This window comes from Thamnophis elegans, chromosome 2 (assembly GCF_009769535.1).
Source record: "Thamnophis elegans isolate rThaEle1 chromosome 2, rThaEle1.pri, whole genome shotgun sequence".
Classification (NCBI taxonomy): Eukaryota; Metazoa; Chordata; class Lepidosauria; order Squamata; family Colubridae; genus Thamnophis; species Thamnophis elegans.
The window spans coordinates 103,556,751-103,580,586 of record NC_045542.1 but is presented as its reverse complement, the minus strand read 5'-3'; the positions used below and the strand labels follow the sequence as shown (position 1 = coordinate 103,580,586).

At 40.3% G+C, this 23,836-nt stretch overlaps 1 protein-coding gene across 1 annotated transcript in view; it reads right to left on the bottom strand.

Moving 5' to 3' along the window:
* DOCK3 (dedicator of cytokinesis 3) overlaps positions 1 to 23,836 on the bottom strand; it is a 176,289-nt gene that overhangs the window by 132,379 nt on the left and 20,074 nt on the right. The window contains exons 7-12 of the mRNA XM_032239081.1: positions 22,292 to 22,376; positions 17,493 to 17,534; positions 15,990 to 16,144; positions 9,231 to 9,312; positions 6,957 to 7,017; positions 3,540 to 3,687 (exon numbers count right to left, since the gene is read on the bottom strand). Of these exons, the coding sequence (XP_032094972.1) occupies positions 3,540 to 3,687; positions 6,957 to 7,017; positions 9,231 to 9,312; positions 15,990 to 16,144; positions 17,493 to 17,534; positions 22,292 to 22,376 (573 nt within the window). The remainder of the gene's footprint in view (positions 1 to 3,539; positions 3,688 to 6,956; positions 7,018 to 9,230; positions 9,313 to 15,989; positions 16,145 to 17,492; positions 17,535 to 22,291; positions 22,377 to 23,836) is intronic.

Below are 23,836 nucleotides of genomic sequence, written 5' to 3'. Positions count from 1 at the left end.
ACCCTGGGCCTCGGGCATTACTGTGGGGAGTTGGATTCCCAACCCCCCCGCCCCAGATTCAGAGATAGCAGGCAATGAACGATCAGGGGACCAGGTCTGGAGGCCTGCAGGCTGTGGAGCTGGTGAAATGCGCTGAGGTAATAGCGTGGGGGGGGGAAACTCTACCCTCCCCAGAGGCTTTAGATGGTGCTTTAGATTTATCCTTCTTTTTGTGGCCCTTATCCGGAGCCCCGGAGGCCTCCCTGGGCCTCTGACTGGTGGCCCTAGAGGTGGCTCTGCCAGGCCTTGAACTAACCCTTGCTTGGGCAGCACTCTGATTATCAGAAGAGGATTCAACTGTTTCTCCCAAAGAAGAATGATCAGCCATTGCAATGAATTGAGATTCGAAAAGACTCAAAAAGGCACAAAGCACAGAGTTCACTGTAAGGCAAAGAGACCGCGTGGTCAACAAAGGCAGCAGGAAAACAACTCCTCCCAAAGGCACACAAAGCCGAAGTGGGGGAAGTGGGAGGGCCGATGAATCAGCAAGTGCGAGAGGAGGCAACGCCCGATCCCAACAGCGCCTGCACAAGAAAACAGCCCCAGCATGGCGCATGAAAAACGAGCGCCAAATTTGAATTGTAAGCCACAAAGCACAGCCTCCTGAGCTTCTCAGAGAGGAAATAATGCCGGAATCGTTGGCGCGCTTCCCCAATGCGATCGGCAGTCCGCAAAAGGCAAAACCTCGCTGCGAATGGCGGGTAACTCCCAGTGGCAAGAGAGAAAAAGCCGCGCCGCAAACGGCGGGCGATTCAAAGGCTCCAAGGCTCTTAAAGCGGTGGGGGCTCTTAAATCCAATCGTTAGCGCCGGCCGAAGCTCTGCGCTGCGAAAAGAAAACCCCCCATATCGGCAGAATACAAAGCGCTTGTCGCCCAGCCGCCTGCAAAGGCTCCAATCGCCTGCGGATAAACTAAGACCCAAACGGCTCCAAATGCCAGATAAATATCTGAGCGACAAAAGCGAGCACAGATGGAACTGGCAGGCAGCGAACTGCTGCCTCCCCATCGCAAATCTTTAATCCACCAACTAGATCAAACGTGTTTGCAGGGAAATCCAGAATGAAGGTATAAATTTTTCTCAGAAGTCTGGAGAAGAATTGGTATACGTCTCTTCTGGCTGGACTGAGTTAAAAAACTGATCCATCCAGTCAGAGGAGGCGTGGTCACCAATTTACATAACTCAGTCTCTAGGCTAATGGACAAAGTTAACCCATGCTTGGATTCCCCAAGCAGCACACAGGAGAAGGAAGTGATCAGAATCCTACATCACGGGGCTGAAAGTTGCCTTTTCCAAAGATGGAAAAGAAAAATAACTAAAATGTGTCAAGGAAGCCCTCAGAACTTGTGACTATCCCAACTGGGCAGTGGTGAGTTGCCATTTTTTTTGCTACCGGTTTGCACGTGCTTGCACGTGCAACACTTCTACAAATGCGCAGAAGTGTCCGGGCGGATGGGCAGAGCCTCCTGCTGCCGCTACTACCAGTTCTCCCGATACAGGCCGAACCAGGAGCAACCCACCTCTGCAACTGGGCCTTCATTAAATCCAAAAAAAGACCCAGCAGGAGCTTCTCCATAACAGAAAAAGAAGAGCAACAAACTAAGCAACGTTGTCTCTCCGTATGTTGCAGGAACATTAGAAAAGCTCAGGAAGATTTTCAACCAACACTATATACACCCTCACTTTAAACCCAAAATACATTATGGCAGAAGCTTATCCACCCTAAGGATAAAACTGAACAACATGATGTGTGCAATACAATATAATGAAACATGTAGATTTGTACATTAGAGAAACAAAACAACTACTTCACAAACGCATGGCACAACATAGGAGAACAAACCCATCAGGACAAGATTGAGAAGTCCATCTGCATTTAAAAGACACAGGCCACTTGTTTGAAGACAGCAAAGTCCACATTCTGGACAGAGAGGACCACTGGTTAGAAAGAGGCCATCTACATTAAGATAGAACAGCTCTCTCTCAACAGAGGGGGAGGGATACAACATTCCCTGTCTCCTGTTTACAATACAGAAGGCTCCACACCCATTTGCATTATTCAGGGGAGCCTGAGGGCACAGATAAACCTCCTCAACAACTTTCAGAACAAGTGTTCAACAACCAGATGATCGCAAGGAATATAAATCCTTGCATTCTCCACCTCAGAACTGAAGAAGCTTCTTAGATGAGAAGCATCTTAAATGACAAGCAAAAACAAAGAAAGTCTAATTGACTTTTGAAAAAGCACCTTTGGGAATAGGCTGGTTAGAGATCCCATGATTAATTTTGACTCATGTCTCTCATTATTATGAAAATTATATCCAATAATGGAGAATATTTGTAGCTCAGAATTGAAATAAGGAGTCCTTGGTGCTTTCTAAACTTGGTTGTTTTCTTGCAGATATTTCATTACCCAAACTAGGTAGCATCACTATTAGTCAACAATTGAATAAGAGATAACATACAATTATTTTATTTTATTATTTTTTCAATTAAGAATGCCCCCCCCCAAATCTTATAAGGACTAGCGGAGTCCTTATAAGATTTGGGGGGGGGGCATACTATTTTTCATGTTTTGTGGTCTTGAGGATATTTAATGTATATAAAGTTTTAGCATTCCTAGTCTTATATACATACACACATATTGTACATATATTATATGCTGAATTTTGGCAGTTTAGTCTGGAAATGTCCTTAAAGGATTCAAGAAAAATATAGCTGTTTAAATGTAGTGGAGATACAAGGAGCCTATTTTAATTATTAATTATATTAAACAATAGATAAAGGCCACTTTGAACATTGTCCATCTGTCACTTAAATTCAGTGAGATTATTTGTAGGGATTTAGGAGCTTCTAAAAATGTACTTGGAGCTTGTATATGACTTAGAAGCAATGTATCTGTATCTGCCATCATAAAATATCTCTCAATTTGCCTGCAAATTATTTGCTGTTTCAAGCTGCTCTTTTTGGGGGGCGGGGGGGGGAGTGAATCATTGCCTTGATAAATAATTGTATATTTTATCTGGGATTGTACAATACCAGAAAAAATGGGTTTTAGTTAAGGAGGCACCAGAGGCCCATGCCCACTCCAAAGCATCTTGCTGCACTGACTACCTAAATCAAACATAAATTTTCCTGTAGTAATGTGGCTACCAAATAATTTCAGTAAAAGTTATAGCCTCTTTAAGGAGATGCTAATAGGTGTAGAATATACACCTCTTTAAAGCAACTTCCAACTTTAGATCTGAAGTGTTACAATCAGATATGTTAGTCAGATATACATATTGGCTTGTCATAGATAATACATATTAATTATTGGATTAATATTTTTTTTAAAATACATCCTAAACTGTGATAACAGTACCTATTTTACATACCAGAAAAATAGTAGACTTGACATTAACATATTATGGCATTTCTGTTCATTTACTTATTAAGCCAATTTATACAGCTACTCATCACACTAACTGTGTCACTAAATGCTTCAACTAAATAAACTTACGTGTAAACTTTGAGAACAAAATCCTTTTCTTCTTTGAGTTCAGAGATTGATGGCATTACATCCAAGACACTCAATACAGCACAGCCATATGGGCGACGGTAATAGAGGTGAGCTGGACCCTTTCTTGAGTCATTTAGCAACATACGCCCTAAAACAAACAGAAGAAAAGCTCTTCTGAATCAGGCTAAGACCCTCACATTCCAGTATTTTGTTTCTTACAGCTAGATGTAGCTAGGTGTCTTCTTCCAGAATGTTCCCTGTAAGTTGTTTGAGAGGCATGCTGCCCACAACCCTTGAGGCCAATAGCCATCCCATGAATTTATCCAGTCCATTTTAAAATAATATCAGTGGACATCAATTTATCTTTTGTCTTAAATTCCATAGGTTAATTGTTAAATATTTTTAATTTTTTCTCAGTCTGTTTCCAATCAATTTTACTGGATTAATCTGAGTCCTAGCATTTCAAGAGAAGGGGAATAGTGTCATAAACATTTTGCCAGGTCATACATAATTCAATCATATCTTCCTCAGGTCCCTTTCTTTCTATGTTAAGAAGTGCTAAAAGTTCTAGCCAAAATATATTAGTGGATAGTTTTATTTTTAATCTCTTTCCTGACAATCCTGAATATGACATTTTCTTTTTTCACAGTTGCTGCACATTGAATTGTGACTTTATTGATATTTGATTGATTTATTGATAATATTCCTTATTAGTTTGGGTAAGACAGCCCAAAGTACATAAATCTGTATGTGAAATGGGATGACTCAATGTGCATCTCTTTACACTTGCTTCAATTGAACTGTATTTGTCATTTCATTTACCATTTTGCTATACTTAAAAAAAAACCTTTCCAGAACTGTATCATAAAATTTAGATTTAATTACCCTAAATAGTTTGATATCATCTACTGCTTACCCTGTCAACTTGCTGCTTATTTCAAGACAATTTGTCCATAAACCATAAAATCACTGATCTCAGAACAGATCTTTAAGGAACTACACTTTCATTTTCTAAGAAAATTGACCATTTTCAGCAGCTTGAATCCTATGGCAGCTTTCTACTCAAAAATATGTTTTCTTGTAAATCTAATTGAAAATATTGAGTAGTTAGGAGAGTGAATGCAAAAGCAGGCAGAAAGAAGATGACTGCTTATGTGGCTTCAGCCAGGCATTCATAATATAAAAAATTGATATAATTGCATCATGTTAATTCATAAATGGTGCAGTAATTAGTGCATTCATTTTTTGTGAAATTCAAATAACTTTAATGTAGAATTTGCATAAATTAAAACAAGGACGAGTTTTGTGCTACTGCTTATTTTCTATCACTAGAAAATTGCCTTATGATCAGAAGTTATGGGATTTTTTTAAAAAAAATTACTGAAAGGTTCTGCAACCTAAAGAACCGTTCATTAGGCAAGAAAGAAGTGATAGTAGGGATATGGAGATTGCAGAGAAACTGAATAAATTCTTGCAACTTTCTTTCTTGTTGAAGGTAAAAGATAGATCCTTGAGTCTGTATTGAGTTTTTCAGGGAGGAAATCAGAGCAAATTAAGCAATTTGATAAAATAATCTGGAATATTTTAAAAAAGTAAAATATAAAGAATTCTTGGGTCTTGATGTCTTGAGTATCAGATGTAAAATTGCTGATTTCCCGGCAAGACTTAACTTATTTCTAAAATTAAGTTCAGTGCTAGAGAGCTGCAAAGTCCGCCGCCCTGAGTCTTTGGGAGAAGGGCAGCATATAAATCTAATAAACCTAAACCTAAACCGAAGTAGCTAATGTGATACTAGTTTTAAAAAGGATTCCAGGGGAGATATTGAAAATTATAGGTTTGCTAAGAAAGTAGAAATACTATTCAAAGACAAAATTACTAAGTAAACAATGAAAAAAGTTCACTGAAAAGTAAATAAGCATGAATTCTCCAAAGATAAATTCTTCCATAGCAATCTTCTATAATTTTTTTAAGTGGACAAAAATGATTCTGTCAACTGTGTGTATTTTTATTTTCAAAAAGTCTTTAGAGAATTCTTCATCAATCATTTTTCAAGTAATTTCAGTGACCATGAAGTGACTATGAAGATACACTCTTTAGCAATTACTAACTGGCTAAAAAACAAAAGGTGGAAGGTGTAGGGAAAAAATATAATGCAATGCACAAAGATAATTCTCATATGTGTTTTACTCTAGAGCAGGTCCCACTGTAAAGGAATTTGAGGTATACATGAGCTGCACCCAAGCTGACCTTACATTTGTAATCTTTTAAAATAATCCTGTCTCTTTTTGCTATATTTGGGACAAAGTAATAACCAAGCAAAAATCAAGAAAAAGAAGCCCAACATCTTTGACAGGGATAAGCGGAAAAGACATAGCCATTAATCTGGTGCTGCTAAACAAATTAAAAATTTGTGTTGGATTTCAAGCTCTCTTTGTTCACAAACTTTGTCAACTGCAATGGTCCCTTTCAATTTTTTGGCTATCCTTTAGAAAATAAAGACAGCTTATTAGAAAACGTTTTTCAGATTCTGTGGGCAGGCAGAAAGCCAGATAGTATGTGCATATGGATGAAATACCTCAACTAATTCTGGGGGAAAGGCAGCCACCCAACTTTTATTCAAACTCCTTGCAGAGAGAAGGGAGACCAATATAATCCAGTAGGGGTTTTGTGTGTGTGTGTGTGTGTGTGTGTGTGTGTGTGTGTGTGTGTGTGTGTGTGTGATCTTGTGATCCCCATCAAATTCTTGTGGATCCCTGGGTTTTACAGAAATACAGTTAGAAAAACTAATGGCCTAACAATTTCCATAAAAGTTTTTTTTAATCAGAGCAAAAATACTAAATACTGAAATTAAAATGAGACATTTGTTCCATTAGATACTGAAGCTCAGTCTTTGGTTAAATATTTGTTCACAAATGTTTTTGGCAATATGGTGTTTTTTCCAGCCTTCAGCTCAAACCTGAAAATCAGTAGGGCTAGTTGGTAATTACACTGAAGGTTCAGCTGCTTTAAAGAAGGGCTGAACCTGAGCTCCACACTTTCCAAAACACCTTTTCCAACTCTTTTTCAAGTCAGGGCAATCTTAAATATAGCAAAGACTGAAAGAAATCAAGATAAGCCAAATATAATTCAGATAGGTGCTGCCAGAACTATGTTATTATCCTTTCTAATAGATTGATTTATAAGCATAAAAATAAAACACACACAGTATGTTGGAATAGATATATTACAATATCCTCCCATTCCATTAAAACATTTAGTGAGTATGCTTATAATTCAGAAGTCTTTCGTAATTATTAATAAAACATAAGTGATCTTCTGTTATTGTCTCCAGCAGAAACAACTTACACAACAGAGCATATCATATATTATTTATGTTGTTTAAAAAAATGCAAATGCTTTTAATAAGGCATACTGTACCTATTCGGATTACATGGGCAACTATGTACAAATCTTTCTTCATATCTTTGCTGCCAAGATCCTTATAAATAGGAAAGATGCAAAAGAAAAAATAAATTAGCAACATTTATAAGCTATATTTATATTTCAGAAAAGCAGTCTCTATGTTTCTTACAAAGTCTTACAAAAAGATATGAAAGATACCATCGGCCATGGTATCCTTCTGCGGCGGTTGCGGGAGGTGGGAGTGGGAGGCACCGTTTTTCGGTGGTTCTCCTCCTACCTCTCGGGCAGGTCGCAGTCCGTGTTGGTTGGAGGGCAGAGATCAACCCCTAGGCCCCTTAAGTATGGGGTGCCACAGGGTTCGGTCCTGTCCCCCTTCCTGTTTAACATCTACATGAAGCCACTGGGTGAGATCATTCGATGGCATGGGATAAAATACCACCAATATGCGGACGATACACAGCTGTATCTGTCCGCCCCATGCCAACTCAGTGAAGCGGTTGACGTGATGTGTCAGTGCCTGGAGGCTGTTAGGGTCTGGATGGGTGTGAACAAGCTTGCACTCAATCCCTACAAGACCGAGTGGCTTGTGTTTTTCCCTCCCAATAATTGGCCTTGTATTCCAACTCTCAGGCTGGGGGGTGAAATTATACGCCCCTCAGACAGGGTTCGCAATTTGGGAGTCCTCCTGGATCCACAGCTGACTTTAGAACACCATTTGTCGGCTGTGACCAGGGGGACATTTGCCCAGGTTCGCCTGGTGCACCAATTGCGGCCCTACCTGAATCGGGAGGCTCTCAGGACAGTCACTCACGCCCTTGTGACCTCAAGACTGGACTACTGTAATGCACTCTACATGGGGCAGCCCTTGAACAGCATTCGGAGACTTCAGCTTGTCAAGAATGCAGCCACGCGAGCGATTGTGGGTGCACCCCGCTACACCCACGTTACACCTATCCTCCGCGAGCTGCACTGGCTGCCTATTGGACTCTGGATGCGCTTCAAGGTGCTAGTCGTTACTTTTAAAGCCCTACATGGTATTGGACCTGGGTACTTGAGAGACCGCCTCCTGCCAATTACCTCCCTTCGATCAATTAGATCCCACAGATTAGGCCTCCTCCGGATTCCATCAGCTAGCCAGTGTCGACTGTCGACCACCCAGAGGTGGGCCTTCTCTGTGGCTGCTCCGGCCCTCTGGAACGATCTCCCCATGGAGATTTGGACCCTCACCACCCTCCAGGCTTTCCGCAAAGCCGTCAAGACCTGGCTGTTCCTGCAGGCCTGGGGCTGATGAGTTCCCAACCCCACTCGAATTTGTTGTGACTGTTGATGAGTTTTTTAATCTGTTTTTTATATTTTGTTGTTGTCTTGTTTGTTCTCTTTGTATTCTCCCTTTCCCTATCGGTTTGTTAGCCACCCTGAGACCCTTTGGGAATAGGGCGGCATACAAGTTTAATAAAATCAAATCGAAAAAATCAAAATCGACTAGGGAAAAATGAAAACAAAAGTACAAAATTTCCAAATGGTATCTCATTGTTCTAATTAATGTTAAACAATTTCTGAAAATTAAAGCTTTTCAATGATTTCTTTTTCAAAGTAACATGAAAGTGTACACCTAATCATATGAATTAGAATTAAACAATTCAGTCTTAGTTTTCTAAATATAAAATGCATTTCTTCTTCTAAAAATAATAAAGAACATTATCATTAGTTTTAATATTTTATTAAAGACATCTATTTTTTTCCCAGAACATCTAACAGTATAGCCCCTATACTCATCTGCTTTCAACCTACATATTTTCATATACTTTGAACATATTGCTTATTTATTATTTATCAAATTTATATGCTACCCATCTTACTTTACAAAGCCAACATTGCAAAGCAATGCTATTATTTGGACATATAATTAGAAGACAGTGTAAAAGCTAAATCATAAAACTCATAATCACAAATATTTTAGAAAGGAAGTCTGTACTTCCAGGGAAGAAATGGCAAACGGAAGATTGTGCTGCTTAAATTGGAGCCAATGACTAAGACAGAATGAAGACTCTAATGAGGTCTCCAGACAAGAAGACCTGAGATTGTTTATGAGTATTCCACACAGTTGCTCTGTACTATACCACAAAACATCAGCTGGCATCTTAAAGGATGCTGGCTCATATTTCATTTAAGTATTTAAAATAATAATGTTGTACAAAATTTGTGGTATTATAAATTTAGAAATGTTAATCACTCACAAATGACCAAATTGTGTCAGAAACAGAGTACAGAATATAAAGCACTACTTACTGTAAAAAGTGTACACATCCGATCAATCTTCTCTGGATTTTTGGCCCCCCCATTCTTGTTCAACCTTACCAGAAATCTTTCACTGAAAGGCAACAAAGATTTGTCTATAATTAATATTTTATTTAATCCTATTCTAGTCAGAATTAAATTTTATTTAATAATTTATTAAACAAATTAATTTATTTAATAAATTAATAATTTATTGAGAGACCATATATATCACCTCATTTTGAATTCCTATTAGTTAGCAAGACTTTCAGAATAACACTTTTATATACCTTCTGAACTTGCATTAATTAATGCCTTTTTGCATCTAATAAAATTCTGTGAATAATTTGAAAAATACTGGACGTGGATTATTTTCATCATATAAGTATTTTCATATTGGTGGAAGAGAAAAGAATTTCTTAAGCAGATGCAGTAATTTATACAGGACAGAAGGCTCAACTCTTGTTAATGATAAGTTACCCAAGTCCTGTGAGATAGAGAATGTAACATGACACGGTTGTTCTCTGTCACCATTGCTGTTTATAAATTTTACTGATCAGATTGGTGTTCTGCTAGTAGGAGGAGATATCATCCAGACATGGGTTTGAATCTGTCAGGATCCAATCGGACTGGGTCTACAAGCTTTAAAGACATAACCATGAGCTCCTCCTCCCACCTTAGACTCAGTTAATTCTTGGATTAGCTGTCTGTGTATCTTTCCTTGCTAAATAATTCGACTTTAAACTAAACTTGTGCTAAAAGTTTCCAAATTTCTTCTAATTAGCTCCTTTTCCAAATTTAATTAAATTGGTTGTGAATTTTCGAGTTGGAGGCCCTTGCCCCTCTCTCTCTAGCGCAAAACCATTGCAGAGACTAATAGCGGCTAGCCTACGAGGTTTTACCTCAGGCTCTTATCATCTTGCCGATCGCTGCAACCGCACCATCCGAAGAGCCTCAGCTTGTTGCGACTGAAGAATCACCAGAATCGCTGCAGCCGCGCGCCTAAAAGCCGCTAGAGTCCAGGGCGTTTCCGCACGCCACCACTCTTCCTTGCCGCCTCAGTACAGCATTCCGCCGTTTGAACCGCCTCAGGTGCCTTCTGATTTGGGCGATTGTTCTCCCTGCTCAGCAGACGTTCTCTTTGCACCGGGGCCATTGTTAGGCGGCAATTCAGCCTAGCGAGTAAACACCTTGTTGGTTCACTTCCTCAGCCTCTCCTCAGGCCTGGTCTACTCCAGCAGCCATTTCCTTTAGGCGGGAAACCTACGGTGGCCATTTTGTATACTGCCAACCATGAGTAATGTCAACCAACGAGGGCTCTCCCCCTCAGAGGGATATCCCATCTCCTCCTGCCATTGTTTCCCCTTCTCTGCCCTCTGAAACAAGGAGCAAAAAGAGAACCTCTGCTTCTCAGCTACCATCAACCAAGCCTGCCAAGGCCTCTAAGACTGTTCCATCTCAGGAGGCCTCAACATTGCTGTCCCTGGCACAGACCATGACAAGACCTCAGATTCTGTCCCACGAAAGGCTACATCTAAGGCCAAGTATTGCACTGTTTCTATCTCTGCCCCATTAGTTTCTCTTCAAGTAATGGTGAATCCTCCTGAAGATCTCTCTACTGACACTGATGGGGATAAGTCCACTCCTGCTTCCCCCTTGAATCCTGAGGATGGGATTGGGTTTCAAGAGGAATATGATTCCAAAGGGGATGGCAGTGTCACCCCAGACATAGATGTGAGTTCTCCTTCCCCCAGAGCAATTACTGTCAATCCTAATGATATGGCTGACATCATAGCAGCGGCTATAGAACAGGGGATTGCAGCAGGCCTTCAACACCATGGCCCAGCTACAACTACCTCTCAGTGTTCATCTTCCAATAAGTCAAACAAGGGCCACTCCTCCCATTCTCAGGCGGCCTCCCCTGGAAGTGCTTCTCAGCCTTCTGCTGCAGAAACTGAAGAACAGGTAACCCGTAATTCCAATCTTTCAGATGATGAGGACTTGACACCTGCCCCTTCGGCCTTAGTGGGTCTATTCAAAACTGTCTTGTTCCGCTCTCTCTTATTCAAGGCCAAAAAGGTCTCTTGTATCCCGGCCTCAAAACCATCCTCAACTGTAGATGTTTACAAGTGTTTTCGCGTTCACCTGTCGAAAAGGATGTGGTTCCTTCCCCAAAGCTGTTCTTGGAAGTAATTCAAAATCAGTGTGCATCCCCTGGGGCGGGACCTCTCCCTTCTACACTGGACAAACAATTGTACATTGTCAGTCCAGAGCTCTCTAAGCTCTTGGAAGTCCCTTCCATCGACCTCCCTGTGGTTTCTCTTTCGTCGCCTAATATAGCCCCTAATGCCTCAGAGGACGCTCTTCGTCCTGAGGACAAACGTTTTGAACAATCATTAATTAAGGTTCATCAGTCATCTGCAGGGGCTGTTCAGGCTGCCTCTTCTGCCTCTTTTTTTAACAGGGCGGCTCTCCGTTGGCTGAAGCAGCTGCAGGACAGAATTCCTTCTGCTGATTCCCGTTCTCATCAGGACATCAACAAGCTCAAAGCGGCTATGGAATACGCTGCAGATGCATCTCTGGATGTGGTTTGTTTCTCCTCCAAGTCGATGGCGTCATCAGTCACCATAAGACGTCTCATGGTTGAAGCAACGGCAAGCAGAGACCAGAGTAAAGTGGTGTTTGGCCTCTTCTCCTTTTTCTCCTGGTCTGCTCTTTGGCCCTCCTTTGGAACCTCTCTTAGTAGAGTCCAAGGACAAGCGAAAGGTGCTTCCTTCTGCCAGCCACAAAACAGATTCTAAACCCTCTTCTTTTTTCTGTAGGTCGTCCTTTCAAGGGACGGACGGGGGATTTGCCACTCCCATCCTCAGCGCCAGGCTCCCTCAAGACAGGGTCCTTCATCTCAGGACAGATCCAACAGAAACTCCCAGCGGTTCTCCTACAGGACTCCCTTCAAGGGCAGCTCAAACCATTCCATCCGAAAACAGAAGTAATTCCATCGGGGACCTTCCAATTGGGGGCCAACTTTCAGCCTTCGTCAATTGTTGGGACGACATCATCACCGATACCTGGATCAGACGTACCATTCGATTCAGCCTAGCTCTGGAGTTTCTTTTCAGTCCCCCGCAGACTTTCGTACTATGTCCGGTTTCTAGAGATATTACCAAAAGAAATCTGGTCGAACTTGCAATTAGGCATCTCCTCCAAATTCAGGCCATCGAGGAGGTGTGCCCTGACCAACGTGGACAGGGGTTTTATTCCTGTCTCTTTATAATGCCTAAGTCTTCGGGGGGTTGGTGAGCAATTCTCGACCTCACATTACTAAACAAATTTATAGTTTACAGGAGGTTTAAAATCCATTCTCTGCAATCCATCTTGGAGAGCATTCAGCCTAATGACCTCCTCTCCTCGGTGGACCTAACAGAGGCATTCCTCCATATTCCTATACTTCCAGATCACAGGAAATTCCTCCATTTCTTCTATGCAGGGAATCATTTTCAATACCAGGTTCTTCCATTTGGCTTGTCCTCTGCCCCGAGGATCTTCACTAAAATCCTTGCTATGCTGTCTGCCCATCTTAGAACTATGCCAGTCAGAATTCTCTGTTACCTTGATGATATTTTGTTACTGTCCAGGTCCTTGCACCAAGAAAACAGAGACGTCCACATCACTCTTTGGACTCTAGAATAACACAGCTTCCTGGTCAACTTGAAAAAAAGCCATCTGCAGCCCATGACTCGTCTCACGCACCTAGGGGCAGGGATAGACACCTCCCTGGAACAGGTCTTATCGCCAGAACGCAGGTGAGCATTCATGATCTAGTCTCATCCACCAGAGGCCATCCAAAGATTCCTTTCATCTACCTGTCACAACTTCTGGGGAAAATGGTATCCACCTTCAACATCGTTCCATGGGCCCGATTCCACAATCGCCAGCTCCAGTGGTTTCTGCTACCATATCAGAAGGCCGACTGCAGTTGCTTGATGCACAAGGTTCGTCTCACCTCAGAGGTAAGCTGGTCCCTTCGCTGGTGGCTCTCCCCTGCCTTGGAACAGAGCTCTCTGTTTCGCGACCACTCACGCATCACTCTAACTACGGATGCGAGTCTGCAAGGCTGGGGAACTCACATTCTGTTGCACACAGCCCAGGACCTTTGGTCACGCTCCGACCAGAAAAACAGTATCAACTGGTTGGAGCTAAAAGCTGTTTTTCTGGCTCTTCTTCAATTCAAACACCTGGTGACCAATGCGCACGTGCTTGTCCTTACGAACAATACCGCCGCCAAAGTGCACATAAACCGGGTGGACGAGATCCCAACGTCTAATGACCTTGTCTTTCCAACTGGGGTCCTGGGCAGAGACCTATCTATTATCTATCCAGGCCTAGCACATCTCGGGGGTCCAGAACACTCAGGCAGACGATCTCAGCCGCATGCACATCGACCCAGCAGAGTGGAGCCTGCATCAGCAAACCTTTCAACAACTGACGGTCAGGTACGGCCTTCTGGTTCTCAACCTCTTTGCTTCCCAGGACAACAATAAACTGCCAAGGTATTTTTTGCACTATGCGACTCCAGGGGCGGAGGGTGTCGATGCTCTGAGGTGTGAGTGGCCTCCAGGCCTTCTGTATGTGTTTCCCCTGGCCCCTCTAATACAGCAGGTAATACAGAAAATGCTGATGGAGGCAGAACTGATCCTGATCGCTCCTCACTGGCCCCGCAGATCTTGGTTTGCCGATCTGCTGAACCTTTCAGTAGCTCCTCCATGGCAACTTCCCCAGTTTTCCTCTCTGCTCCTTCAGGGGTTGTTCCAACATCCCGACCTTCCTTGGTTACGACTAACCGCCTGGAGATTGAGCGGGAGGCTCTAAGGACTGCCAATCTATCCACTGAAGTTACTCACACAATTCAAGCCTCCAGGCGCTCTTCTACTAACCACATTTATGATGCTACTTGGACAGAGTTCTCTTTCTGGTGCCATAGAAAAGACATTGTTCCTTTACAGGCCTCTATCCCTAACATTCTCCAGTTCCTGCAACAAGGACTAGATATAGGACTCTCGCCAAACACTCTCCATTGCCAGGTTGTGGCCCTGCCCTCCGTCTTGTCGCTCGGTTCCACTCAGTCCCTTTCCCATAACCCACTTATCCGTCACTTTTTGAGAGGTGCCACAAACATCAAACCACTGACAATACATAGGTTCCCGACTTGGGATGTCTCCAAAGTCCTGGACTCTTTAACTCAGACTCCCTTTGAGCCTTTACATTCTGTATCCTTATATGACTTAACCTTAAAAGTGGTTTTTCTTGTAGCCATAACCATGGTGAGGCAAATTTCCGAGTTGGCAGCATTGTCAATCAGACAAGATTTATGCATCTTTCATCCAGATAAGGTCGTTCTTCGCCGTGATCCAGCTTTTGTACCTAAGGTAAATTCTGTATTCTACAGAGCCCAGGAACTAGTGATTCCCGACTTTTGTCCTCACCAATCTCATCGATTGGAAGTGGCATTATCTTGATATGCGACGTGCCCTATACGTTTATATTAAACGAACTACCAATTTCAGACGCTCTGAGGCTCTTTTTGTAAAGTTCCAGCCGGGAGGTAAGAAGGGCTCCAAGGCCTCTTCTTCTGACATTGGTCATTGTGTACAAGCTGCTATTTCTAGAGCCTACTCCGCACTTTCTCTGCCTGTTCCACCTCATATCACTGCGCACTCCACCTGCAGCGCAGCCACCTCAGCTGCCTGGTCATCTCAAGCTTCATTAGAGGAAATTTGCCAGGCAGCCATGTGGACTACTATCTCTCTGTTCATCTGCCATTACAGGCTCGACAGATATGCCTCAGCTGATGCTTTGTTCGGCCGGCGCATGTTGCAGAGAATGGTTTCTACTTAAGATTATTAACTTCTATTCAGGACCCTCCCGATGGGACAGATTGGGCTTTGATATCTCCCATGCCTGGATGATGTCTTCACCTACTAGGAGAATGGGTGTTGTTACTTACCTGATACACCCTTTCTCGGGACCGTGGAGACATCATCCAGCCCCACCCTTTATTTATGCCTTTGTCCTTTTTTTGTCTATTCCTGCCTTGAGGAGAGATAATATCTATTGTCTGAGATTGTTTACACAGCATTCTACAAGTTACACCTTCATCTAAGCTGGGAGGAAGAGCCTCGTGGGTGTGTCTTTAAAGCTTGTAGACCCAGTCCAATTGGATCCCGACAGTCAAACCCATGCCTGGATGATGTCTCCACCGTCCCGAGAAAGGACGTATCAGGTAAGTAACCAACACCCAATCTAGCTATAGTTTTAGGTCTGTTTTTTATTATATTTGAAACAGAAACTGTTTATTTTGTTTACTTTTCACTTTTCTACTTCAGTAAAAGTATTACTCATGACATCATATTTCATACTGAAATATTTCAAAATTATACTGGTATCTCACATACTATATTAATAAATATATAAATATTACATAAATGGGGATTTTATATGAAAGTATCAATACTGAACCGTGGTGGCACAGTGGTTAGAATGCAGTATTGCAGGCTAATTCTGCAGACTGCCAGCAGTTCAATCCTGATGGGCTCAAGCTGACTCAGCCTTTCATCCTTCTGAGGTTGATAAAATGAGGACCCAGATCGTTGGGGGCAATATGCTGACTCTGTCAGCCCTTTAGAAGGGGCTGTAAAGCACTATGAAACAGTATATAAGTCTAAGGGCTATTGCTAATGTATATATTCTGAAAAAGTAAACATCTTGATTTACCTGATCTGCTTCCCTTCTCGAACATCATATAAAAAAAAGAACACATCTGCATCCTCTCCAATTGTATTGTATGTGAAACTCTTTAAACTGAGAAAGAAATGGTGAGGTACTGGCAGGCGGCATGCTTCTCCATGGCGTGGCCTCATCGTATCCACCTAATTTGAAAAAAAATGAAATAAAACTACATTACAGTATTTATTATCAAAGTACATTACATAAAATTCAGTATTTGCTCTACATTAAATTTCACCACTTCATGTAAGATTCTGTAAACGTGAGCAAACTGCTGAATAAAGCAATTTTCTTTGGTCGATATTTACAGCCCAGCACTATCTTAATCATTTCTGAACTGGGGAATAAGTTGAAAAGAAAATGAGGTAGTACCCATGTTGATATGAATAGATACGTTCTTTAAACATAAAGAGCAATGATCGGCTATAGAAGAACTGAAAAGTCAGGAAAGCTTTATTTCTGATATTTAGCTATATACAGTTGCAAGTAACCTTTACATAATGATGAAATGTTTATATCTATCCAGCTAACATCTAGAAAGTATTATGACCAGACAGAGACAATGGGTACTATTTTTCCTTCCTTCAAACTTTTTTTTCATCTCATTGATCAAAGACTTATAGGCTCCATTCTTGATCATAACAATGATGTTATCTTATCTCCGATTAAGTAGACAGTTATCAGATTTAAATACTGGTACAAAAGTGGGAAAGGGATGTGGTGGCTCAATGGCTAAGATGCTGAGCTTGCTGATCAGAAGGTCCGCAGTTCAGCAGTTCGAATCCCTAGCACTGCCTAATGGGGTGAGCTCGTTACTTGTCCCTGCCAACCTAGCAATTCAAAAGCATGTAAAAAATACAAGTAGAAAAATAGGGTGGGAAGATAACAGCGCTCCGTGCGCCTTTGGCATTTAGTCATGCCGGCTACATGACCACAGAGACGTCTTTGGACAGCACTGGCTCTTCAGCTTAGAAACAGAGATGAGCACCGCCCCTAGAGCCGGAAATGACTAGCACACATGTGGGGGGGGAACTTTTACCTTTACACAAGTGGGAAGGTAGGATATGATTAAAAAATTGAGAAAGCTCATTGAAGTCATTACTAACACAGTCTTTCTTTTGAAGTTATTTCAGCAGCAACAAAGAGGCTGCCACTAATGTTTCATACCTTTTTCATATCTTGAAATTCGGCTGTATTGTGCTAAATATATTCTATGTAGTCTGGAATGTTAACAGCAAGGGAAAATATACACAACCCAAACATTTCATGGAGACAGATATGTGTATAGTATCAGTATCACATTCTAATTGTCTCACTATACAATTTTCAAACTAATGCAAGCAGTTCTAAACAAAGATCAAGAAGAAGGTTGCTGCAAAAGAAAATAAATTAGTATTTGTATACTAGCACTGTCAAGCAAAACCTTCTAATACCATTAAATGTATTCATGTGATATTTAGAAAATGATGATGCTTTTATAACTCAACTTACCTGTGATATGCTTTGTTGCACACTGTGCCTACTGGATAAATGCTGTAAAGATGACAGGGAAAATGTTATTTTTCTCAATACATTGCTTTGGTTCTTTACTTAATTAAGCATAATTATTTTTACTCTTTAATATGTAATTACTTTGTTTGAACAGATTCAATCAGTTAGCTATGATGGTTAAACCTTTCAGTTACCCAAAAATATGTGGATTGGAGATGGTGGTGGAATTGGGTAATGATACACAACCAATTACCCAATCACAACAGAAACTTTTAAGTTGACTTAAAGTGTTTATCTACATTGGGCAAAAAGGACTTTCTGATAAGCAGATTTGGGTACAGGTAATCTTCCACTTTCGGCCATTTATCTAACGACTGCTCAAAGTCATGTTAGCGTTGTAAAACATCATAACCAGTCCTCACACTTATGATCACTGCAGCATCCCTGCAGTCACATGACCAAAAATTAGGTTCTTTGCAAATGGCATGTATTTATGACAACTGCAGTTTCCCAAGCTCATCTGGTCACCATGGTGGTGCAGTGATTAGAATGCAGTACTGCAGGCTACTTCTGCTGATTACCAGCTGCCTGAAATTAGCCTCAAAGATCAGGTGACATTTGCAGCTAGACGAATCTTTGCAGAACTTTGGGTTATGAGCCAGTTGTGGGCTGGTTAAGGAATCCCTGTGCTCAAGTCATTCAAGCCCCGGTCATCTCACACTTGGACTACTGCAATGCGCTCTACAGGGACTAGTCCTGAAGAGCATGTGGATGCAAAGTAAGGTTGTGTGGGCAGTCTTAGGGGCCCCCGAGGTAGTCCATTTTACACTACTGTCCCACGAGCTGCAAAATCTGAGGTTTGCTTCTGGGTACAATTCAAGGTGTTGCTCATTACCTATAAAGTCCTGTATGGCATGGATCCAGATTACTTGAGAAACCATTCTATGGGACAGGCCTACCCCACCCATGCTGGTGCAGGAGGCATGCTGCAGATCCCACCAGTCAAGGAATTCTGGTTAGCAGGGTCCAGGAGAAAGAGCCTTCTCTGTCAGAGCGCTTTGAAACATCTTGCCCTCTGAAGAGATTGGTTCCCACTTTCCTGACCTTGCACAAGAGCCTGAAGACCTGGCTTGGAACTCCCAATGAGAGAGTATCCTACTGGAGGTGTAATTGACTAATATCAGCTCCCACTCTCCCCCGTACATTGTGTTCCCTTACTCCCCATGTTTTAGTTATAATCTGTATTTTATTGCAATTTTTTATATATACACATACACTGGGGGGGGGGTGTGTTGATGTTGTAAGCCACACAAAGCTGCCTTGCAGCAAGATGGGAGGCAAAGAAATATAATAAATAAAACAAAGTAAATAAACACATTTGCAACCTTCCCAGGGGGCTTCTGACAACCAAAGTCAATGTAGGAGTCTGGATTTGCTTAATGACTGTGATCATTTGCTTAACGAATGAAACAAAAAAAAAATGGTAAAATCAGGTACAACTCATTTAATAACCACATCACTTAGTGATGGAAGTTCTGGTGTCAATTGTGGTTATAAGTTGAGGACTATCTGTATTGAAGGAAAAAAATTAGGAAGCAATGGGTTAAAGTAACAGGCTAGAAACTGGGAGATCTACTCTTGCCTTAGGCATAAAGCCAGCTGGATCACTCTCTCTCAGCCCTAGGATGGCAAATCTTACCAAGAACGTTGCAGGGGCTTGTCAAGGCAGTTTCCAGGGGACAACATTAAAAGTCAATCTTTTCCATTCAAATAAAATTAAAGAATTGGGAATTGTAGTACCAATTTATCTGCAACTACATTGAGGTCAATTGGATATTTTTCACAGTAGACTTCTCAACTAAAATAAACCTTGTAATTTTCAGTGTTATTTAAAATTCTTTCTTTCTTTAATTAGCAATCATACTGTTATATCAAGTAAATACATATTATGGGTTGGTCGCAGTCAGATGTTACAGGATGTAAGCTGCTCCAAATAAGGTGGCCATTTGCAATTGACTGATGGAGATTTTGTTAATGTCGATGGTGTTCAAGTGATGCTCCTGATGTTTTGGGATTGCACCCAGGGCTATTATTATTGCTACTACTTTTGTTTTCTTTTGCTACGGTCATTTGACTTGTATTTGCCAAATCTGTATATTTTATGATTCTCTCCATTTGTTTCTCTTCTGTTCTGCTGACTCCAGGTACTGTCCAGACTTTTTGTTTTTCTCATCAACAATTGTTATATCAGGGGAGTTATGTGGCAGGTGCTTGTTTATTTGAATCTGAAATCCCAGTTTTCATTTTCTATTACTTTGTCTATTTCTACTTTGCCTATTTCCACCGGTTCTTGCTCACAAGTAAATGAAATTTCTTGCATTAATGTTGCTACTTTGTCATATTGTTTGTAGTCATTTTTGCAGCAGATAACTAGGTAATTCACTGTTTCTTCAGCTTCTTTGCAGATAGCATTTGCTGTCTGTTGCTGTCCTCTCAATTCGGGTTTTTTATGCATTTGTTCTTATTACTTGGTCTTATGTAGCCAAAATTAGACCTTGTCTCTCTTTCTTCAACTTTCTTAGTCTTAGCCATTAGAAGGTCCTATACTATACTGTTTTCCCTGCTATTTTTTTTTAATCTGCTGGTCATGTAATACTTTGCTTTGACATGTTTCTTTTCTATTCTTTATTTGGTTTTTCTTGTAGGTTCCAGTATTCAACAAGCCTTCATGATATACTAGCTTGAGTGCATAATTGTCAAATTTACAGTTAATCTAAGTGCATATAAGATTGCTGGAAATTTAAAAATTCAAGTTCTAACAAAGGATCTAAATATTATTAAGCTAGCATCTAAAAATATAGGCAGTTTCTAACAGTGTGTTTTTGTAGGGTGTTCAGGTTGGATCAATTCAAGATTTCCAGATATTGAGGGAGTTTTTAAAGAAATGCTCGACACGCTCCAATCACAATTGGTATAACAATGAGTTTCTTTTTCCATTAGTAATCAACTTCGATTTCCAAGTCCCAATATTTTGTAATTTTTTTCAATTTTTTTTCCAATTCTAGCCTCACCCAGTATAACAATATCAATGAAAAATATTTTCTTCTTTTCAATAACTGTTATGTCAGGCATGTTATGAATAAAAAACCTGCTTGTTTGGATCTTAAAGTCCCATAAGATCTTAATGCATTCATTTTCCAAAACTTTTCTCAATTTCATGGTCCCAGCAGTTTTTACTACATTCAATCCAAATTTTTAGCGGTTTACAATGAATAATTCTGGATACTCAGTCATGATGCTGTTTGTAGTCAGCTTGTGAAATTTTGCTGCACCAACTGACCAAACGGTCAATTGTTTCACCTTTTTCACTACAAAGGCAACATTTGCTGTGGTTTGTTCCATGACAAATTTTTATCTTCATACAATTAGTTGCCCAAAATTGTATTTATCCTTTCTATTATTTCTAAAATAACTCAATGCAGCAAATATACTTGAGCTGCTAAAATAAAGCCTCAGTTTCTTTAACACTTCTGATCTTAATTTACTCCATGTGGGATTTTTATATTTCTTTTCTATATTCTTCAAGTACTGATCATACATTGGCTTGTTCTTCCAATTAACAAATTGGTTTTCAATTATTTCTTGTCTACATTCAGCCTTCACTTTTGTTGTTTTCAAGAGCTTTTCATGACTGATTTATTGATCAAGGTTCTTTTCTTAATGTAGTTATTTAGGCGATGTTTTTTTTTTCCTTCAGAGTTTGTTTCACCTGTAATAGTCTTCTGCCCATAGCAAATACAATATCACTTTTTGGGTGCAAATCATTTTTGGATCCACTGTCATTAGTTTTATTATCTTCCAATCCAAATTTTCAAATTCCATATGGGTCGTCAACTATTGCTGCTACATATTGAACAATAGGGAGTGCGCAGATATTAACTACTTTAATGTTTCCACCATTTAGCATTGGTTTTAAAAAATTCTGAACTCATTTGTATTTGGTAGAAATGTTTTGACTTGATTCTGGAATGAATTGGAAGCTTACAAACTCCCAATTATTTCTAGTCTTCTACTGGTGCTATTGCCTTATGAAATCTTCATTATTAAGCTGTATTATATCACATTAAACACTTCTGCCTACCCTTATTATTATGGTTACACATGTCAATGCAAAATTTCATTCCAATATCTTTACTGAATTATTTTGTGCTTGTTAATAAGGAATCTAGTACAGCCTTTATTTTTGAAGTAACTTTAATTCATATAAAGTAAATGCAAACTTTTTATTTATTTTATGCCAATTTAATGCAAGGTTGGTCTTGTTCAGAATTGTTGGTAGTGGTGCCACTCATAGTATAAAGCAGTGTTTCTCAACTTTAGCAATTTAAACAGGTGTGAACTTCAACCACCAGAATTTCCCAACCAGCATTCTGGGAAAGAGTAAAGGTGATAATGAGTCACTTTGAAAATTAAAATATGTAATTATTATTATTATTATTATTTTAATCCTCATTATTATAGTTTAAACTAATGCATTTGTTGCAAGCTCCTTTGAATATGAGATAGAGAAAAATCTGAAATAGGATGTTACGTATTCCTACTGTAATTTTACCCTCACAACAATCATTTAATGTAAGTTAGTCAAAAAGATTGATTGGCCAAAATCACCCACTTGCATGTGGATTTAAATCTGAATCTTTCCGGTCCTAAACATACCATATTTGTCATAGTTACATAAATAATTTTTGATTACACAAAATGTTCTTCCATAAACCCTTCTTCCCCATGAACAGTCTTACCATTTTGTATAGATCAGACACACTGATCTGATCAGAATCGACAATCTCAAACTCCTTCCGTGGGACAAGATCCAAGCCCAAATGTCTATGAAAAAACAAACCAACAAACCCAGAATCAATTTTAAAAAATATCTCCAAGATGCATATTAGATCCTTTCAGATTTGAGGATTCAGATTTGAGAAGAACAGCTTTCATATTAAATGATAAAAAATTTCCTATTCTTTGCATAAAATACTGTACATTCTAATAAAACAGGTCAATTGCTCTATTTCATAATTAACACAATAATGAGGAAATGCCACAGACTTGGATTAGAGACCCTTGAGCTTAAATTTCTATTCAGCCTTTAAACTCTCTTCCTGTAACTGTTGGGTTATTTTTGATGTCTTCAAGTCAGTCTTGATTCCAGACAATTAAATGGACCAGAGTTCTGTATGGCAGTATTTTCCAAATTGGTTTGCCATTGCCTTTTATTATGGCTTAGAGCAGGGGTGTCAAGCTTGATTTCATTGAGGGCCGCATCAGGATTGTGTTTGACCTGGGGAGGGTATGCGGGGGGGCTGGCCAGCTCAACGTCATCGTGTCAGGGGCGCTTGTGGTGGCCTGAGTGCTCTGCCAGCGAAATGGGCTCCCAGGTTCTGTTTTCACTGGCAGAAGGTTGCAGGAGACTGTGATAGCCAAAAATAGAGCCCGGGAGCCCATTTTTGCTGGCAGAAGCACTGTAGGCCAGTACTTCGCTGTTTTGAGAGTGGCCCCTGGGCCAAATCTAAGTACCCTGTGAGCTGCATCCGGCCCCTGGTCCTTGAGTTTGACACCCCTAGCTTAGAGGGAGTCACCGGCCCAAGGTCGCTTATCTGACAAAATTAGAAATTAGAACCCAGTCTCTTGGTTTGCAGTACTTTAACCTTTATAGCAAAATGGCTTTCTATTTACTGTATTAAACGTATATATAGCAATGCAGCCTTCACATTATAATTATGCCAACATATATCCTCATATCAATTATTATGCTTGTAGTGTTTATTCATCCTGCCAAACATTTGGGAATCTGTACTTAACCTCAGATTGTTTATGTTAGGATTATTTAGTAGCTGGCTGTTATCACTACCCAGAGATAATTTCTATCAAAAACATCACAGTAAATATAATAGTTCAACCTTTACTATGAGGTGTTATAGAAAAAAGGTTTGATTTAGGAAACACTTTTTATAAGTCTCTCTGCAGGCACATGTATGTGGCACTAGCAAGTCCACTAATTATTTTGATTTGGACTGGACCTTCGTATACATATAGCATTGATAATAAAGAGACAGAGTACTTCAAACATGACACTGCACAAGCTTGAATATCCAAAGCATAATTATCTAATGAATGCTGAAAACTCTAACAACAGTACGATATGCGACACTACACAGATTTTGGCACTGACCAGAGTCGTTTTGGGAGGAGCAGCATTAAAATCTAATCAAACAAACAAACAAGCAAATGCAATGCAGTAGTACTCAGAAGTTGAGTAGAAGCAACAATATCAGAATATTTACAGC